This window comes from Lissotriton vulgaris, chromosome 6 (genome assembly GCF_964263255.1).
Source record: "Lissotriton vulgaris chromosome 6, aLisVul1.2, whole genome shotgun sequence".
NCBI lineage: Eukaryota > Metazoa > Chordata > Amphibia > Caudata > Salamandridae > Lissotriton > Lissotriton vulgaris.
Window position 1 is genome coordinate 1,241,046,250 of NC_141694.1, and position 20,360 is coordinate 1,241,066,609.

At 44.7% G+C, this 20,360-nt stretch overlaps 1 protein-coding gene across 1 annotated transcript in view; it reads left to right on the top strand.

The window, feature by feature from the left end:
- Positions 1-18,110, top strand: part of FRK (fyn related Src family tyrosine kinase) — a 240,195-nt gene extending 222,085 nt beyond the window's left edge. Inside the window, exon 8 of the mRNA XM_086927343.1 lies at positions 17,037-18,110. Coding sequence (XP_086783469.1) covers positions 17,037-17,251 — 215 coding nt within the window. The 3' untranslated portion in view covers positions 17,252-18,110. The remainder of the gene's footprint in view (positions 1-17,036) is intronic.
- Positions 18,111-20,360: the final 2,250 nt, after the last annotated feature.

Sequence of the window (20,360 nt, forward strand, 5' to 3'; positions counted from 1 at the left end):
AGTCTTCTGCGTTCGTGCCATCCTCTTCCCCTGCACTGGGCCCATCTTCTCTCCCCCCCTCCTTGTCATTCATATAGGTCTGTAACAGCCCCCAGAAGTTTTTCGGGCGGTTCCTAGGGGGCAACAGCTCGTTGTAAATCTCAGTTTGTGTGCAGCAATATTGCATATCATGCTTCCAGTGCTGTACTGTGGGAGTTGGCCCTCTTAGCCAGCACAGGGCCACTTTGCGTTTTGCCATGAGCAATCCCATTCCAACCAGTTTGCGAGATGACCTAGGTAGCTTCTTAGTGTATCCCAAGAGCGCAAGCACAAGAGAGGGAGTCATCTCCACCTTGATGATACTACTGAGCTCCGTGAACACCGTGCTCCAGAAGGACTGTACCCTCGGGCACAGCCAAGCAAGATGTAGAAAATCCGCCACCGGCGTGTAGCATCGTTCGCACTCCGCCGCTTCGCGGAGACCACATCTGTGTAATCGCTCTGGAGTGTAGTACACTCTATTCAGAAATTTGAAGTGAATTATTCTATGTTTGCCGTTGAGGGATTGCGCCTGGTATTCTCACAGCAGTACCGCCACATAGCATCATCTATAGGCATCTGCAAGTCGGAAAGGTAAGCTCAGGTAACAGGGGTTCCGCTAGATCCTCCCCCAGCTGCTCTAGAAGGGCACTGCGCACCCTATGGAATTGAAATCTTTGAAACCGTGATTCCGTACCCTCACCACCTCGTACCTGCTCCCAAGTCTTGACCTTTTTGTCCTGGAATAGGTCTCCAGCGGTAAGGATACCAAGCTGGCGTAATGCTGCAATAACTCCCCCATCCCTGCAGGGGGCCAGCCAGCGTGCCCATTCAACCGGCATACACAGTGTATATAACAAAGCCCCGCCTTGATGCTGCAATAGACTATGCCATGCATGGTTGGTGGATGCAATGGAGTCTATTATCCCCGTTCTGCGATCCACCATCTGAAAGATCGTCGCAGGTAGAGAGAGTGGATCCGCAAACAGCCTCTCCATTCTCAGGTGCGGAATGTGTGGGCTACCATGTATCCATGCATGTAGATGAGCCCCCTGTGCTACTCTATAATAGATTTCTAGGTCCGGGGCACCCAGGCCTCCCATACTGTACGGGAGGGTAAGTGTCTTTCATTTCACACATGGCTGTTTGCCCGCCCAAGCCAGCTTCACCATCAGCTGATTCAGCCTTTGAAAGAACGCACGAGGCAGCACAATGGGTAGGTTAGTGAACAGGTATAGCATTCTCGGCAGTACAACCATTTTCATTATCGAGACTCGGCCCATCAGAGACAACGGCAGTCTACTCCAGGCCTCGACATCATCCTCCAATTTACTCACTGCCACGCCATAATTCTCTCGAAACACGATGCCAGAATCAATGTGTAAACTAATGCCTAAGTATCTAATGGACTCTGAAGTCCATTGCAGTGGGTAATCCACTTTGATCTCCTGCGTAGCTGGAGTCAGTGGAAAGACTAGCGACTTATTCCAATTCACCCGAAGGCCAGAGAGCGCCCCAAAGTGCACTACCTCCCGCAACACAGCCCCTAGGTTTTGATCGGGCTCTCGGACGTACAACAACGTGTCGTCCGCGTACATGGAGACCACTATCCGGTAGGAGGGGAATCAGATACCTTCCTGCCCATGGTATTCACGCAGAGCACAGGCCTTTGGCTCTGCCACCAGGGCGTATAGCAGGGGAGACAGGGGGCACTCCTGGCGGGTCCCCCTGCCTAGGGGTAAGGGGACGGTGACCAGGTCGCTCAGGCGAACCCTCGCTGTGGGCCTGTCATATAAGGTGCCAATCATTTGTAAAAAAAAGGTGCGCTGAGTCCCATCCTAGCCAGCACGTGTTTCATGAAGGGCCCTTCAACAGAGTCGAAGGCCTTCTCCATATCTAAAAGCACTATGACAGCCCTAACATCCTGCCTAACATGCTGCATCGCGCCGAGAATCGTACGAATATTATATGTGAGGTTCCTCTCTGGTATGAACCCTGCCTGTTCCGGAGCCACTAGCGTCGGGGCAAGCAGCGCCTGACGAGTCGCCAGCACCTTTGTATAGATCTTCGTGTCGACGTTCAACATGGAGAGGGGTCTGTACGAACCGCACTCATCCTGTGCCTTACCCGGCTTTGGGATCGCAACCAGAATTGCCTCCTGTGTCGTCTGCGGCATGTGACCCGATTCACACAGGTCATCAAACAGTGTCTGCAGGTGAGGAAGCAGTATATCCAGGAGTGCTTTATAGAACCCCACCGTCAACCCATCTGCTCCCGGGGCGCTGCCAGCCCTCATGCTCGACAATGCCTCCACTATTTCATCCTTCTCTATGGGACACATCAGGAATTCCCTATGTGATTTGGTAAGTGTAGGGAGTTCTATATGTTCTAGATACTCTAGTGTCTCCTCGCCTATATCCCTGCTTTTGGGTGCGTACAAATCCTGGTAATACTGCTTGAACCTATGTGCGATATCCGCCTCCTCGGTAAGGACGTCTCATGCCTCTGATCTAATTACTGGGACCTGCGTCCGACCCCTCCTCCCCTTAAGAATTCTCGCCAAGACCGAGCCGGCCCTGTCTCTTTCGCTTCCTTCCCACTAATTGAAAATCAGAGATTGCGGATGTTCGAGTTGTGAAGTCAGAAGCCTAGCAGGGGCTGCTTGTACTCTGAGGTCCTTGGTCAGACTCACATGAAGTTCAGGAATGGCGAGTAGTGCTTCTTGAGAACAGCCATCTGCTTCCGTTTGTCATTTCAGGGTTGTACATTTTTTTATATCTTTTTATTAGATTTGCTCAAAAGACCCTAATCCACTTAAATTACTGATGTTCGTACATGGTAGGGTTTCAACATCACAATAATGATATGCGAGAGAGGCGAGGCTGTAAACCGCCAACGGCGATGAACGAACAAATATGCAATATGGCATATTCCCAATCAGCCTAGGGTTGTAATGTTGAGTGGGACCTGAGAGCAGCATGTAGGAGGCCTCATGCAGAGTTGCTCACAATTCGTCATTTTTAGGTCAAGCCTAGACAAGCGCATGTGCTGTCTGCAAGACCTGTTGTTACCTCCTCTACGGGCTTTTGGCATGCCAATAAATTGTCATTTGTTTGTTGTTGTGTCATTTAGAAATACTGGGTTTTTATTGGTGCATTGGGTCTGATTCTCCCGCCTTTGCATGCTTGGGTCACGGCAAGGCGATTTCACTCATTGTCTGCTTGCGTTGGCCATCTCAATACGTCCGCGGTTCCTCCTGGTCATTCTGATATGCCTTTTTATGTTGTAGGCTATCAAAATCGTTTTAGGCTTTCAGGCTGTTTCACGGAGCAATGCTCTGTTCGGCACCTGCAAAGTGGTAATTTCTGTCCAGTAACTGTTGAGCTATGCCAATAGCTCTAACTAAAAGAATGAGAGACCTATTGCATTTCTAATGCTGGTTAAAATTTTCTCTCTGTCTGGGGCCTGCAAGCACCAGGTGCAAGACTTATCACCAGTGGCTTTCTCTGTGGCGGCTTACCAAGAGGAGTGTTCCGGCAGAGCCCACTCCAGCCCTGAGCCACCTCACAGTGCTCTGTTTTTTATTTTGACCTGTAATCATCTACTATTGTCCAGAGGTGTGGCACTACAATGCAGGGTTGTGTTGAGCCGGAGGAGTGGCCGTATGCCACACTAACTTACTGAGTGGCATCTAGACGCCAGTACTCATGCCGGACCTTTTAGCTTAGAGGGCCAGCTTGACATGCGCACAAGCCTCAGCAACCAGCACTGCACCAGAGACCAGGGGACAGATGCCACAGCTTACAGACCTCTGATAAAACGCCGAGTTGCCTGCCCCAAGAAATCAAGCCAATCCCAATGCAATGCTGCATTGGGGTTGGCTGGGTCGGTTCTAGGATGCAGAGTTCTGTGTGTCTTGCCTTCTTTGCTGCTCTAATGGCGGAGACATGTTTTACAGGGCATGTCTCTTGCATTCCTTCCTTTTTTCAATTCATGTCAGGCACATGTGCGAATGGCACAATTGACCTCAGTTTTGCATACGTTTTCCCCAGATGGGAAAAAGGGCAGTTCTCCTCTCCCTCGTGGACATTGGGCAAAACCTATAATCACTAAAAGCTGAGTTCACTACATGTCTTATTAGACATGTAAACAACCACTGTGTACTAGACAGGTACTTTAGTTAAAATAAATATTTTAATAATTGTTCAATAAAAAAAATTAACATCCATGATTATCTTGCGCCGAGTGGCTATCTGCATATACGTTCTTAGTCCCAGCTTCAGGCGTGCCTCCTGCAGCTGCTGCCTCATGCCAAAGTCAAATAAGCATTGCAAATACCAATAGGTCTGGTTATACTGTGCTGTCAAGCCAGGCTTTGAAATCCATGTAGGCTAACGATTGCCCTCCTCATATCCCTGCTGCTATGAGAGAAACGCACCTTACATTATCTAGTTATCTAAGACACTTTAATAGCATCACAGGGTCATGTGTGTGCACCTACAAGTTCAATCTAAGGCGCTGGATAAGTAAACAAAATGATCACAGCTTTGTAGAGGACAAGTACTTTTTTGTGGAAGCAGACAACTTCTGCCCTATCAAAACGTGCCCTCTTGGCTCCCAACGTATGGGAGGAGCCAAAGCTCCTCTCTAGTGATGCTCACATAATTGTCTGGTGACAGCAGCACTGTCAAGCCAGACCATAAAGAAAATAAATGAGCTGTCTCTTACTCTGCACCCCATTGTGGCTTAGCATGGGTAATGATCAGCAATTACATATTGTCCATTTGAATGGCAAAACGCTTGTGACTCTCAGTCTTAATTAATACCATCATGTAAATTGCAGCTTCTTGCTCATTGCATATTAAAATGTGAAGATGGGGCCCTGCCCGAATGGGCAAGGAACCACCCTAGCCTCACGGGGTTTTGGAGGGGGTCACAGAGGATCACGTATTGGATAACATCGGTCACCCTGTTATCTGGGCATGCACAGAGGGATTAATTATGTTCCTTGGTGTGGTGCGAAGGGAAAGATCATCGGTCTGGGGCACATTCCAGCAGGGTTGAAGCTGGGCCGTTGAACACATTTTGATATTGAAGAGGAGGCTGCTGAACGCTTACGAGGGGTCCCACCCAGTGCCAGGACAGAGCAGTAGGCTAAAGTGAGGGCGTCCAAATGGGTACGCCAGAAAGTAATTGCTTGTGTCTCTTCCCCATTACATGCCTTTCAATTTACTTGTATTTGGCAGGTTTAGCCCACTTTTACTATTCACCTGACGCACATAATGCCTTGACTGACATTAGTCACCCACTTTTCAAACCTATATCACCCTCTAAAAAAAGGAAATGATTGCCCATTAACCTTAATGGGATCATCCTCTTAAACACATGATCTCATCTGCATTTTTCTGAGGCAAGAGGTTGACAGGCATAGCATTAAATGGGGTTAGGGTTGCAGTAGTCCCATAAGGAGGCCTGGATGCCCCCTCCCATGCCCGAGTAATGGGGTATGATAAGCGAGAGAAGCAGATGGTCCAAGACTGAAGCCATGGCCTGCTAGGCAGAGGGCAGGTTTTGAGGAGGGAACAGACAATCCCCCTCCCCCAAAAGTGAAGGCCCCCAGTACAGACCAGAATGGTGGAGCAGGCTGGACCCAGGAGCAGTGGAACCAAAGCCTCCCAGACATAGGCCATGATGCAAGGGTGGAGTGGCCAGGCCTTCAACAGTTAGGCCCATGGTCCACGCGGGAGCCACTTCAGGCCGGTGGAGCTGCAGCTGAAGTATGTAGGAGGCCCCCGGGTGCAGCCACCTGTAAAGAGAGTGCAGAATGATCAAGGGCCCAACACCAACGAAACAACAATGAAGCTGCAGATCTGGGCGTGCACCTCTATTGCACTGCATCTTGCAATAACTCGTTATACCAGTATGCAGGGGCAGAGTTCCCAGTGCGGATGCCACACACAAACAAGAAGTGTACTGAGGGCTGCTTGAATCAGTGGCTCAAATTGAAGGAGAGAGACTGAGGAGGGATTAGGGCGCCCCGCCTCAAGACGAGACAAATGGGAAGAAACAAGTGGTGGAAGTGACAGTGGTAGGGCATATGGGGTGTATTGGGTAGGGAGAGGGGATAGATGTCTACGAGGAGTGGTAATGGAAATGCATAGAGTTTGTTAGGTGCCTGCAGCAAGGAATCGGAAGCCAGGTGTGGCTGGAAGGGTCTTGGGAAAGCCAAGGGGCTACATGATGCTGAGGGTGAAGGAATGGTGACGTTATAAGGCTCATCACTGGAAGATGAGTTAACAGCAAAAATGTGCATAGAGATCTGACAGTCGCAAGGGTATCTGGCAAGACGTACAGTAGAGGATGGCATTGGGAGATGCAACGCTGAGGCAAGAGCGGATAAGTGAAATGGACATACAAGGGGAGGCGTGACCGGAGATGGATGCTGAGCTATTGCTCAGTGTGTGGAGGGTGATGCTGTAGAGCGGTGGGACCTCTTTCTGTCTTAGAGGGATGGAGAAAAGGTAAGTGAGGGACAAGAGTCAGAGGAGTACAGTCCTCACTATTACAAATGGTGGATACCAAACAGGAGGATGTAGAAGACTGGGAGGGCAACATCGGATAGAGAAATGAGAGGTGGTAATTACGAGTTAAGAAAAAAGCGAGAGTGGGCAAGGTGTTACACTTTGAGAGGTTTCAGATAAATTGGGGAGAATGTTGAGACAACTTTGTGGAGAGATGTACAGAGACTAGTTGAGTGGGGTATGAAAGACTTAGTGATTCAGGTGCAGGGAGAAGGCTTATCCGGGCATGTAGGAGTGGTAGGAATGAGTGAACAGTATGCGAGCTAGTATGTGTGAGAAGGTGACTGGGGATTGTGTCACCGATTGTGTAAACATGCATAGGATGGCAAGAAGTAAAGCAGGGTGCAAAGCAGAGGAAAGGGAACTAGCTACCAGGGTCCCTAGCAATATTCACACATGGAGTGGAGTTGCCACAGGTGCTAGCATATTTTTCCGTAAAGTACATGAAAAGCATCGTGAGGTTAATTAAGGGCGTGGAGGGCATCAGGATACAGCTACTAAGAGTAGGGGGATTTGCTTGGATAGAATATAGAGGAATTTACAGCTAGGTGGCCGGGTCTCCTAACTTAGTGGACTAAGGCCACTACTTCAGAAACTTGCATTGGTCCTCATAGCCATAGGTTTGAATATTAACAAGTCCACTGTTTTTCACACTTCTGAGTCAATAAAATGAGTAACATTGGGTTGTCTAACAATAAACAGCCATTATTAAATACCAGTATGCTCCAAGAGGTGGACTTGCCCTTTAAAAATGCATTATATGATGTGTTGTGTTATGTTATATTATGTTATGTGTGACACATGCAGGTGGAGGTCTAGACCCACAAAGCAATGGGGAACTGTGGACAGAGAGCTGTGGTGACAGTATAGGACACAGATTAGGCTAATGTAGGTGTAACATACCGTGAGCTCATTAATAGTGCCTATGTGCCCTCATGTGTGTCCAATCGCCGTTCGGGATGGGAGCCAGCAATAGAAGGGGCCCTGGTGCATGCAGGCAGTTAACACAGGGTAATGTTCAGGCCCCTCTAGAATATCAGGTATACATGTTATCCACCAAACCTGTAGGACCAATGCCAGGCAAATGAGAGCAGATGCACTCCTTGAACAAGCCACGGCATTGGGGCCGGGAATATGGGAATAAGGCAGGGCTATGTTTAAAACAGAGGTCATATATGCTGCAGTTGAGGTGATACCTGCCCTTTTTTATGGGGGCGTGGATACTTAGAGCGGGGGGGGGGGGGCACAGAAATATGAAAGCATGATTTACCAAAGGCTTGTAAATTGTCAAACAAAGGGATGCGTCAAACAAACAGGATTGCCAATTCAAAGTGAGTAAAAAGAACACTGGCTTGTAGTGTGAGATACTGATGAATGAGGGCGCGAGGGGATGATAAGACCCTGGAGGGCACTGCCCTATAGAGCTTGATGCTATCTCCATTTTTGTTTTAGCCCAAGTAGTAAGAAGGAGTGTGTTGCTTTTGCTCCTCTATTGTTCTGCAGAAAGGAAACCGGTTTTAGACTAGTGTATTGTGAGAGAACGCAAGGTTGTTACAGAGGCATCGAAGAGGCAATAGCCCTGGTGTGGAGTTGTGGGGTGGGGCTGAAAGGGATATTTGGTCAGCTGCAGGGGCATCCATTTGATATTTCTTTATTAGGCTTACAGTTCATGGAGGGAAAGGTTTGATGTTAAAGCCACACCCACGAGGTGGGCACTAGCTCAGGTAAGCCTGGGACATCCAGTAGCTTCCTGGGACGTGAGAGGCATGAGTGGGGAGAGTGTGGCACAGACTGATGACTTTTGCTTTGTAGAATGAGCAGGTAGCTTGGGGGAAGCTGGTCGATTTACGACTACAGTGGGATGAGTTTATCTGAGGTTGGGAGAGGGTGCCTTTGACAGCGGATAGGATGGATGAGCTGACTTAAGTGACCTTCATAGGAAGAGTGCTTTAAGGGGTAGCCATGGGAGTTGCTTCTGGCAGACAAGAGGGAGTAACAGAGGATGGTGAAGTGCATAGTGGCGAGTGGGATACATTGTGAGTTGGGAATAAGGCAGTACATTTGGGGATTAGAGAAATGAGACCATTTAGGTCTGCAGCAGGCTTGTTTGCCGTGTAGACGTGGTATGAAAACAGGCAAACATAGACAGACTTCATTGGGAGCAGTGCCAAGAAAAGACCGGCAAAGTTACTGACGGGCAGGCCATCGGTGTAAACATGTTCGCAACTCATACAGTCTTAAACAATACATTAAGTTGAAAAAAACGAGGCGGGTTCTCGAGAAGGGTCATGGACATAGAAACATAACAAGGAATCCTTTCTAAGAAGCGTGGCATGTGATTTAGGCTGTGGCTTAAAACATGAACTTGAATCATGTGCTTCACACAGTAGTATATATTTGGGTACCCGGGTGTGCTCTCAGTGCATCCAGACATAGATATCACATAACAAAGATCATACGCCTATATCAAGCTAGATCTATTGGCTTTGCCAAAGCTTCTAGTATAAGATAAAAGAGTAACTACAGTGTTAATATGGTCATTAATTAGAACTGCAGATGCTTCAGTTCAGAAACTACAAGACTGTCAAGTCAAGTCAAGTCAAAAATTACTTTATTTGGTATTTCACAACCATAAAGTATACATATCCAAAAAACAATTTAAAAGTAACACACACTTAAAAGTTCCTTTAGTTAAAAATGTCTTTTCTCGTTTTTTCATTTACAAACTAACCCAGTCATTATCGAGGGTCTGATTCTGCTTTTTGAAGCTTTGTCTCTACAGAATTCATAAACTTTACCCCGCGGCATATCAAAATGTTTGAACCTGCTCCCATCCAGCTGGTCACAGCTTGCCTGCAGGTACGGATCTGTAGCATATTAAAAATTGGTTTCAGTAAAATTTTCCTTTCTTCTTTAGAAGACTCGCAAGTGCACAGGAGGTGACTCAAGGTCTCACTGTGATAATCACATAATCTACATCTTCGTTCCTGGTGAGTGACCTTCCATGACGGAATCAAGTCTTTTGAGATATGGTTGCCCATTCTGAAGGCCATGAATTTTGTTTTTAGTGATAGCCGGAAGTGCGCAGTGAGATAAGGTTGAGGTTTTAGTCGTTTATACGAATTTAGAATGGTCCATGCGTGTCGACGTTTGGCCAAAGTCTTTTTATCCTCTACAAGAGATAAGGCTTTTGCGTTTAGATTGCAAATTTTTTTAAAGGACGTTCAGCCTGATTCATGTAGCCAACAGCGCTCGCAAAAGGGCCAGATTCTGAGAATCTGGCCCTTTGCGAGTGCGATTTTTGCATTTGGTATTCTTGATCCCAAATGCAAAAATCGCTAATAGAGAATTAGCAAAGATGCGAGGATTAGCATTTAAGGAATCTCTATTAGAGATTCCTTAAATGCTATTCATGACACATTTAAAAATTGCGATTTAGCAATTTTGGGCCGCTATTTACCGAGAGGTCAGACCTCTCGGTAAATAGCAAAAACTCAGAAAAATGCTTTTAAAAGCATTTTTCTAAGTTGTATGTTGCACACACACATGTCCTTTGGACATGTGTGTGCGCAACACCTGTTCAAATGTGCATTTTAGGGGTGCTACAGGGTGTCCTTTGGACACCCCTGGCACCCTTAAAATCGCTATCTGATTTGCGAGTAGCAAATTGCTACTCGCAAATAAGGGATACTCCCCATTCATTCCTATGGGCCTTTTGGCCCATAGGAATGAATGGGGAGTTATTCCTTTTTTTGCGAGTAGCAAATTGCTACTCGCAAATAGAGAACATGTAGGAATCGCTATTTATTTAGCAATTCCTACATGAATACCGTTTTGCGTGTCCTCAATAGCGAGTCGCTATGATTCGCTATTAGGGCCACGCAAAACGGCCCGTACATGAATCAGGCTGGTTGTTTCCGGTGGGTTATTCCAGATCTCCACTATTTTTAGGGTGTCTAGTGAGGCTCTCAGGTCATAGCCCCATGAGTCAGGTTCCTGTTGGTCATATTGTTTTTTAATTTCTTGCCAACATAAGTTGTTTAAAGATCCAGTTTCCGATAATCTCAATTTCCAGCACCATTTCACTAGAGCTGCTTTCCTCTGGTAGATTTGATTTTGTAGACCAAATTCTAGCCTTATTTGGGTAGGGGCTGCTCCTTTGTATATGTGAAAGACAGTTTTATATATTCTTGTCTGGAGTGCGTTTAGGATAGCTGCTTCTTTCCCATGCCATATTTCCAGTCCATATGAGAGGGATGGTAAGACTTGGGCTGTCATTACTTTTAACAGGTGGTCATATGATGGACATTGCAATTTCTTTTGCAAAACCTTGTAAGCAAAGCTCAGTGCTTGGGCCTTTGCGGTAATTGTTCTTTTATGATCTGTGAGGGACATGTTTTTACTTATTGTAACCCCCAGATATTTATAAGCAGTTGTTTCCTCAATGGGTTTTCCTTTTGTTTGCCAAGTGAAGGATTTTCCACCGGTGCCCGTCAATCTCACCACCTTTGTTTTTTTGATGTTTATTTCCAAACCTTCTCTCTCGAAATAGTCAGTTAGTTCCGATATTACTCTTTGTAGGCCTATTGGGGTTTGGCTTAAAACTACAATGTCATCCGCATATTGGACGCACTGGATGCTTTCATTGGCCGGTTTGGGCGGGTGTCCATTAACATTCTTGAGATGGTCTTTCAAATCGGCCAGATATATATTAAAAAGGCTTGGGGAGAGCACACAGCCTTGTTTAAGGCCATTAATTATTTTTTGTTCAGCAGATATTCTTCTTCCATCACCCAATTTTACCTTGGCCCATGTTCTGCTATATAAAACCATTAATGTTTCCGTTAGTGCCGGTGGGAGACCCATGAGATCCAGTTTTTCCCATAGTCGTTTTCTGGGGACTCGATCGAAGGCGGATTTCAGGTCTATATAGCAGGCTATTAGACCGATCTTCTTTTTCCTTGCTCCTTCGATTAATAAGGACAGGGCTGACAGATTGGTTAAGCAGCCCATGCCTTCCCTAAAACCGGTTTGAAAGTTGGGTATTATATTGTGTTCTTTTATCCATTGTCTTAGTAGAGACAATATGCAAGAAGAAAAAAGCTTTACCTCCACATCGATTAGGGCTATTAGTCTGTAGTTACCAGGGTCCATTCTGCATCCACTTTTGAGGAGAGGGTGGAAGATGTTTCCTTGCCAAGATTCAGGAATCTTTTTTTCCTTATAAATGTGGTTAAATAATGGAGTCAGGTAAGTTGCCCAGAAATCGATGTCATATCTGAATAAGGCATTAGGCATTCCATTTGGGCCAGCTGCTCCCTCCACTTTTAATTTCATTATTAGGCTGGTTAGCTGTTTGGCAGTTGTCAAGGGCGTTTGATCCTCTAAGGCAGTGCCTTCGGGCTGGTACTTTTTCCACTGTCCCAGGGTTCTATCTTTTTGTTCTTGACCTTTTTTTGGGTGGTTTGAAGTTACTGTGTTAATTGGGGGACTCTGGAAGTTATACAAATTATCGATATATGCAGCCCATGTATCTTCACTTATTCCTATGTTATGTTGATCACCAGCTCCTTTCGATAATTTATTTATGATTTTCCAAAATTCTCCACTGTTAGGTAGTTTGCTTGTTCTTAACAGTTCTATCCAGATTTCCTCTATGTAAGATGTTTTTGCTTTTCTGCAATCTTCTTTATATTCTTTCCTCATTTTTTGTATAGCGGTGTGATCTACTTCTTTTCCAAGTCTTTTTTCTGCGGCCATTTTTCTTAACTTTTTTGAAATTTCTCTTTTCTTATCTCTTAGGTTGAGATTATACCACGGATCTTTATTTACTTTGTATCCATAAATAGCTGGAGATTTTACAGCGAATTTTTCTAGTACAAATTTATGTAAATTCTCCCAATTTGTTATGGGTGATTGGTTTATTATGGCGTTCGTGAAATTTACGTGTTCCAGTACTGAGTCCATAATTTCTTTTTTTATATTGCCTTTGCTTTTAATTTTCTTCAATTTGTGTATCTCCGGAATCGCGGTAAGAAATTCTAATTGCATTTTCTCTTCGATGTTTTTCCTCATTATAATCTCTTGTGGGGAATGGTCGCTCTCTGGACGGGTTTGGATTCCGAAATAGTCTATGCTCTTTTTTAATTCATTGCTTATTAAAGTGAAGTCGATTATAGAGTTCGTTTTGCCACTGGTAAAGGTGGTTTTGGCAGGTATATCTCCCTCTGTGTTTCCGTTTAGGATTATTAAACCTAGAGATTCCAGTTTGCCCCAAATATTAGGTGATTTATCCTTGGTCGTATTGGCTTTTATTAGGTTGCTGTTGAAGTCGCCGGAAAGAAATATCTCATGAAATTGATACGTTTTGCGTAGGGATTTTATCAAATTTACTAAAGTTAACGCTTTTTTCTTTTTTGTTGTCTTATCTGGGTGGATATATATATTTATAATTATTAAATTCCATCCTGGACTTTTTTTACTTGCTTTTGACTCGATTTTGACCAGTTGTAACCAATTTTCCCCTACATCGAGCAATTCGGTTTTCCAGTCTAGGTTGTTCGTAATAAAGGTAGACAGGCCAATACTGTGAATTAAACATTGCTTAGGTCCCTGGTCCTTGATGGAGTAGTGGACTTCAGAATGTCTCATTCACTCCTGCTTTCCTCTTTACGTCACTTTCCTCTGTAACCTCTCCTCTGTTAGACAATTACACCATGTTTCTCTCCATTACTTTCTGAACTCCTCCAGCTACACATTTCATATGCCACTTCCTTCATTTTAATTGCTTTCTTTTCACTTTCTACTGCCTGTAATCCTTTTCACCGCCTCCCCTTCACCATCCGCCCTCTTTCGCTCACTCTCTCTATCCCACACGCACGCACACACACAACAACGCTCTCTCTCTCTCTCTCTCTCTCTCTCTCTCTCTCTCGCTCTCTCTCTAGAATTTTCTTTTATTTTGCCAGTGACCATCTTTCACAGAAGTGTGTATCTTTTTCACACTCTTTAACATATAATGGTGATTACAACTGGCACGTAGGTGACCATAGCTATTTGTGCTCTGCCGAGAGTCCAAGGGCTCGATGTGCATGTAGTCTGTACACCTTTATATGGCCCGCTTACAGGCACTGTGAGAAACTTGCACTACCTTTCACCTCCATTCAGGGGCTCTCACTGAATTTTAATGAACACCCTCTATACACCCTGCAACCACCCAGACACCTAGGGGTGACTTAGTCGAGGGTATGCACTATACAACAGCAGTATGTTGCATTAAAAAAATTAACAGGAATAAATCTTGGGAATAAGAAAATACTTTGATGGTTTCAAGAAAAGCGCAACCTGAAATGTAAACAGGGTCAGTATTACTGACAAGGGTTAGATTACGGGTTAGCTTTTATGGTCATTGTTGAGAAATCCATCAGTGCCCTTAAATGTTAAACCCATGTATATATGTAGCCCTGTAGGCACTGGTTCAGGGTCAGTTTTAATATTTTTCCGGGACAGCAAAGAAGACGCACCGTCTTAATAAACTGACCAACAGTAAGTCGATTTTAAAACGAATAATAAAGCATATGAATACATAGTGGCCCTTTTTTGCCAACAGCCCAGGCAGGTGATTCCTCCTAAAGGGCGGTGGGGGGTCACCCCGCCTGCTGCGAGCGTAGCAGAAAAACATAAATAAATAAAATGGCATTTTAAATTGCCACTGGCTCACGCTGTGTACAACGTAAGTTTGAGGGCAGGGGGGTGGGGCTGAATCCTGGGTCAGGATGACTGCTGGGTCTACAGTGTGCATTTCGAATTGGCCGGCTGTCTTGCGACAGCCAGCCCAACATGAGCTCTGTAGACCCAGCAATCCCAGGGATGTGAAACAGGCCCCCAGCCTCAAAAGGAGCGCTGGGTTAGCCTGCTCCAACCAATCCTGGAGCTGCTCTCATGCTGAAAACAGCATGAGAGCAGCAGCTTCAGGATTGGTTCGATTCTTTTTCCACTGGGCAGTAAGGAAGTCCTTTCCTGCTCATGGACAGCAGTATCAGGGAAGAGAAGTGCTGCTCCGTGAGGGGGCAGCATTAATGGTGAGTTGTGCGCCATCGCACCCTACCATAGTTTTGCATTGCTTGCCGCCACTGAACCCAGGGAAGCATCATGGATTTGTATTTAACTTTTAAAATGCGACTGAGCACACCAAGTCAGCACGTTAATGAAAGTCATGCACTTTCAATGTGTAAAGTAGTTTTACCCAATAAATAGATCACCAGATTTTCCTTTATAATCCAGCTAGTTTTAAAGTAAAAAAAATGAGTTTTCTGCCAGCACTACTGGTGTATCAAATAAATTAATAGGTAGGGCTATCCTTGTGTATGCAATAAGACCTTCACAGTGGTGGTGTGGCACAGTGGATTACTTCCTAAATTAGGGTGAAGCTTTAAATTAAGGAAAGCAGGTAGGTCTGTGCCGTGTTTTTGACACGTTTGGTGTTTTTGGTATACTAGCTACCAGTGTGACAACTCCCAGTGTCAGTGGGTGCACGATTTTAAGTTTGGTAAACTTTGTTTTGGGCAATATTTATTTAGGTAGATGAACAAACATGGCTTATAATTAACCTCCGTGGGTAGTTGCGAAAGAAGTTGAGATTTTAAGTTTTTGATTGGATTTTCTCTACTGGGAATTCCTCAAACTCTTTTTTTACTTAGTAGACTTTTTTGCATGCGATAGAGACCATTTACAGAAAATAGGATGTTATGAAGGATGTCCATGCAAATTCTTAAGAACTCCCACAATGTTCTACATTTGAGTGCATTGAAAAGTATTGTTATATTTTCCACTTTTAAGGAAATTGAAAAGTGCTTTTCAGTGTCCTCGTAAGAATTTTGGAGGCTCCGAGCAATACAAATTTGGGGGCCCATGCCTGGAACATTTTGGGGGGCCCATATAGGAGACACATTTGAATTATATTACTCATTTCCTTCTAATTCAATGCCACATAGTGATATGTCTTGCTCAGATTCCAAAAATGAATTCTTAAAATGACACAGGGTACAGAGAGGGAGGTAGAGGTAAGCAGAGCTAGAGCGAGTTTTAGATAAAGAAACAGATAGATAGGTCAAATAGAGGGAGAGTTCACTTTCCTATGGGTCTCCTTGAATGTGGGGACCTTGGGCAAGCGCCCACTTTGCCCATGCTTTAAAACGTCTCTAGACTGTTTTTACAAAAGAGAGTAGAGTCAGGGATTTCACAGGAAGGGAATATTCCCCAATGTAAAGAGAAGCGATATTTCTCGAGGGGAAAGTAACTCCCGAAGGAGATTTAAAAACAAATATCACCGTAATATTTTTTTCTAGAACTAGTTAGGGTTGGGGTCCCGATTTAGAATTGGCGACTGGTAACTCTGTCTCAAACTTGATTGTTTTCTCTTTCACCTTATTTCAAGTGCATACATTCTGTGGTTCTTGTAATGAGGTGGGTGGGATATCCGCCAAATTTGTTACAGAGAACTGTTCCACCAAACTCTAAATCACACCAACAGAATTTAACCCTCAAGATCTACGTATATTTCTGAGTGCAACAATATGGAACTCTTTGAATTTCGATATAAAGAGATCATCTAAGACTAACAGATTTATGCCTGCTCATCATTGGGTAATTTGTTCATTTGCGAATGAGCCTCCTTGTGTTCACTTGTGTGTAGCCAGTATGGGATCCTACTCTGGGGGTAAGGCACATTGTCCTCCCTTATGTTAAATTCTTAAAGAAAGCAAATTATTAGATAATATTACCAAAATGCATAGACCTAAATGATTTCCAGACTGTGGGCTTCTTTACAATGTCCCTATTATGAAACCCTGTAAATCCACAGCCTGTACGTACCAATACCAGGGCATAGGCAACTCTGCCGGGGATTACCAAGCGACCCAGTGGTGTAACAATAGGCCCTGCAGTGTGGGGCCCCCAAGCTCCAGGGGCCCCTCGTGCACAGGCAGCGGGCCCCTGACCTAACTGGTCGGGAGCGTGGGGGGGCCCCCTCCATATACTTTGCAGGAGGGCCCGCTCAAGTTTCGTTACACCACTGGTCAGACCCCTAGAGGTCTTTAGATAATGAGGAATTACAGAAGGAATCAGTAATTCTGATCCTGATCACCCCCCCCTCCCCAGTAAACCTCCTCATGTACCCACTAAATTTCACCAGAACCATCCCTTTTGGCTGATGGAGTGTCCAGATGAAGTCCCTTTACATCCATGAATTTACCATTCTAATACTGTTTTGGCTTAATAGGGATTACCATGTACCTCCGAATGAAGCCCTTTCTGTTAACTCCTGTAATGGTTGGATCATGTGGATTAGCATACCAACTGGAGGATATTGGTGTAATGCAGTAGCTTGATTTCATTGAATAGGCTATGCACTCAAGGTTTCCTATTACTTTTTCACAGGTATGACCGGCATGCAAGTGGTTCAACAACTAGAGAAAGGATACAGAATGCCTCAACCGCCCAACTGCCCCAAGGACTTGTACGACATAATGCTTGAGTGCTGGAACAAAGTCCCAGATGAGAGGCCAACTTTCGAAACGCTGCAGTGGAGGATGGAGGATTTCTTCGAAGTGGATCCTAGCTCCTATGCAGATGCAAGTGCATTTGTGAAATAAGCACTGAGAGGTGTCATCCATTTTGTGATTATGACTTGAACAGAAACTGTGAAATGGGGCTTGGCGTTTCTATCTAAAAGTAAGGAGAAATTTAGTGGTGATAAGGGCAAGTGAAAGTTAAGAACAAGGCCAAGACCTCCTGCCACTGATCAATCAGGGATCCCGCAAGAACATACTTCGGGTTTTAAAAATGATTTCACACTTTGGGACTGCACTGATTTTGGTGGTATTTTCAAGATTTTTAACCTGGTATGTTCCGGAACGGATCGAGAAACTTCGATAGATAATTCTACTTTCTATTACGGCTTCGTTCCCCTTTCACCACTTTTTTTGTTTACAATTTTCAAATGGGTATTAACCAAGATGCTGAAATGCATCATTTCTTTAATATGAAGGAATCACTTACAGATAGTTGGGCCACACAGCAGGACCTGTGCTTTTAAAACATGGCTATCTTTTACTCTCCCGTGACAGTACAAAGGTATTAAATTACACCTACATTTATGTAACAGTAATTATGTTTCACAAGCATTGTCGTTGCACTTTTACTTTTCTTTGAAATTAACTAAGGTTTATGAAGAATATGATTGAAGTTTGAAATCTTTCCTCTGTAATCCTCCTTTCTCGTTCTCTCAACAACTTCCTCTATATGCGCCGCTCAAGATGTGGTATTGTCTGTATCGGTATAATTCTAAATGTCTGTCAATGTAAAGGTAAATGCAAATGACGTCATGGCCAGAGAGCAATATATTTATTTGTAACTATTTCCTGATATGTTATTTATGTTCTATTTTAATCTGACTCTACATTTTCTAGAAACCCACAAATTTTTCAATAAATCCGCTCTTTAATACCTGTATTTTGCAGCGTAAATGTGTATTTCACAATTCGACTCGCGTGGTTTGTTTTATGTTTCTACCTGAGGCATAGCTGCTAAATGAGGACAATTTACTTGTTCTAAGTTGTGTTGCATTTTGTTGAATTTAGGAAATTCACCAGAGTGAGAAATTGAGAAGAAAATATCGGAATTGATGTCTGCTTATTTGTCAGGAATGAAATGGCAAAAGTGGGTTCTCAAAAACCCAGGGCATGCTGCCACATAAACAAGAGCTATCACAATGGAAGCACTGACAAAGCCAATAGATTGTCCTTTTGTTTTGCATAACATTGGTGCGTGGATTGTGAAGTTGTTGGATGTTGAGATGTAAGATTGAGGGCCTCATTCAGTTTCCAGCTGCGTGATGGCTCCTCAGAATATACCACCCGAAAGAGTTTTACAGCGAGCAGGTAGACACCCCATCAAAGCAACTAAATTTCCAGGTAGATTTTATGTAGAAAGCAGATGGCAAATGTGAGTGGAAAAGAACCTGGAATCGGGAACCACATGAGATAATGTACCACATATCTTCCGGTAACTCGTGATGGCTGGTAACCCGGGTAAAGATACAAGCAAAAATCAGTGATTTAGGGCCTGGTATCTCACAATAATGTGGAACAAGGTGTAAGTAAGGCGCTTGTTCTGATTATGAAAATTAGTTACTATTTATTTGTATCTCTTTATGGTTATCAGTTCATTTTGGATTTCCAGAGATGGAAGATGAATGCCTCTGCCTTGCCCTTTAGTACCCCTCGCCCTCTTATAGCTACTCCTGGTAGCCACCCACATCTTCCCACTTTCTTAGCCCTTCAGCAGCAAATATAAGACTGTTAAAGAGTAAAGGGAAGAACTACTAGTGAACCCTGTGATGTCAGTGTGGGTCAAAGGGTATGTGATGTCACTTCAACAACCCCAGTGTTATTGGTGAATAATTTTCGATGTCGATATTCATATACATACTGTAATCCTAGTGTTGGAACACCATCAGGCCTAGAAAATAGGCCTGAAGACTTATGCAAGTCTAGATTGAGGATCCTTTTCTCCACTCCATGTGTGTGCTATGGGCCCCTCTCGGACGCTCCTACTTGGCCCCACCCCCAATGAACGACATCCGCTCACACAGTCATTCAGTTCGGGATGGACCATGAGGGGGTAGCTGCCCCAATATTAATTGGCTCGGACGTGCCTGGCTGCACCAGTGCTTGCTGACATATTCTGAGCTACAGGGTCCCAGCGGCTCAGTACATTCCATCCAATATCCAATAATTAGACTACACAGTCTTACTCACTTACATAGTCCCTCAGCTGCTGGCTGGGTGCTGGATTAGTCTTCAGCCCAGCAGGTCAACCTTGTCCTGCTCTCACTCACTGAGGCTCCTCATCTTTAAGCTGGGTGACACTCGGCGGGTCATCGTGGATACCAGTTCCTAGCTCTGGAGAGCAATGCCTCTCTGGTCCTAAAACCTGAGCATCCCAAATGTCCAAATAGTCACCCACAAGCTCATCACTAGAGGGAGTGTATTCAATACCCCTCCGTGGTGGGCCCCCTTCCACCTTCCGTAACCAGGATATGTTGTGAATAACACTCTCTGATCCGCGGCAAGCTGTGACTATCAATCCCTGAACACTCATGACCACCCAAACCCCTTTCTCAAACAGGGTCCTAAAGTTCCACCTGGGATGGAGATTCTTGATCAGTAATTATTCACATGCTCCCAGGCTCAGGGGTACTGCTCCTCTGTCCCTACTGGCCTGTTCATTGATTTGCTTCCTCCTCTCTTTGTGTTCCTTCCAGGTCCACCGGGACCGGTGTCTACCCTAGCCCAGTGGCAATGCTGTCTTTGACTGGTCTCTGAAAAAGCATCTGCATTTGGGTGCATGGGTGGTGCAGTGAGGCGTATTGCGATACATTTGCAGAAAACAATGTAAGCTCCATTCCAGCTACTTTTGCTGATATGCTGCAATCCTGAGTGCCTTATTCAGAATTCCCATGAACCTTCCCACAGTGCCATTAGCTTGTGGCCACTGTGGAATTACTGCCCCTGAAATGGAGGCCCATTATCAGTTTTGATAATTTCCAGCAGCCCATACTCTACTATCATTTTCTCCAGCACAGGGGGCACATGAGAAAATGTTGTGGTCGCAAATAGTTCAACCATTGGGTAGTTTATCGACCATCACAAGGGTTAAACGACCATCCGGGAAGCTTCCAAAGTCTAGATTTATTTTAGT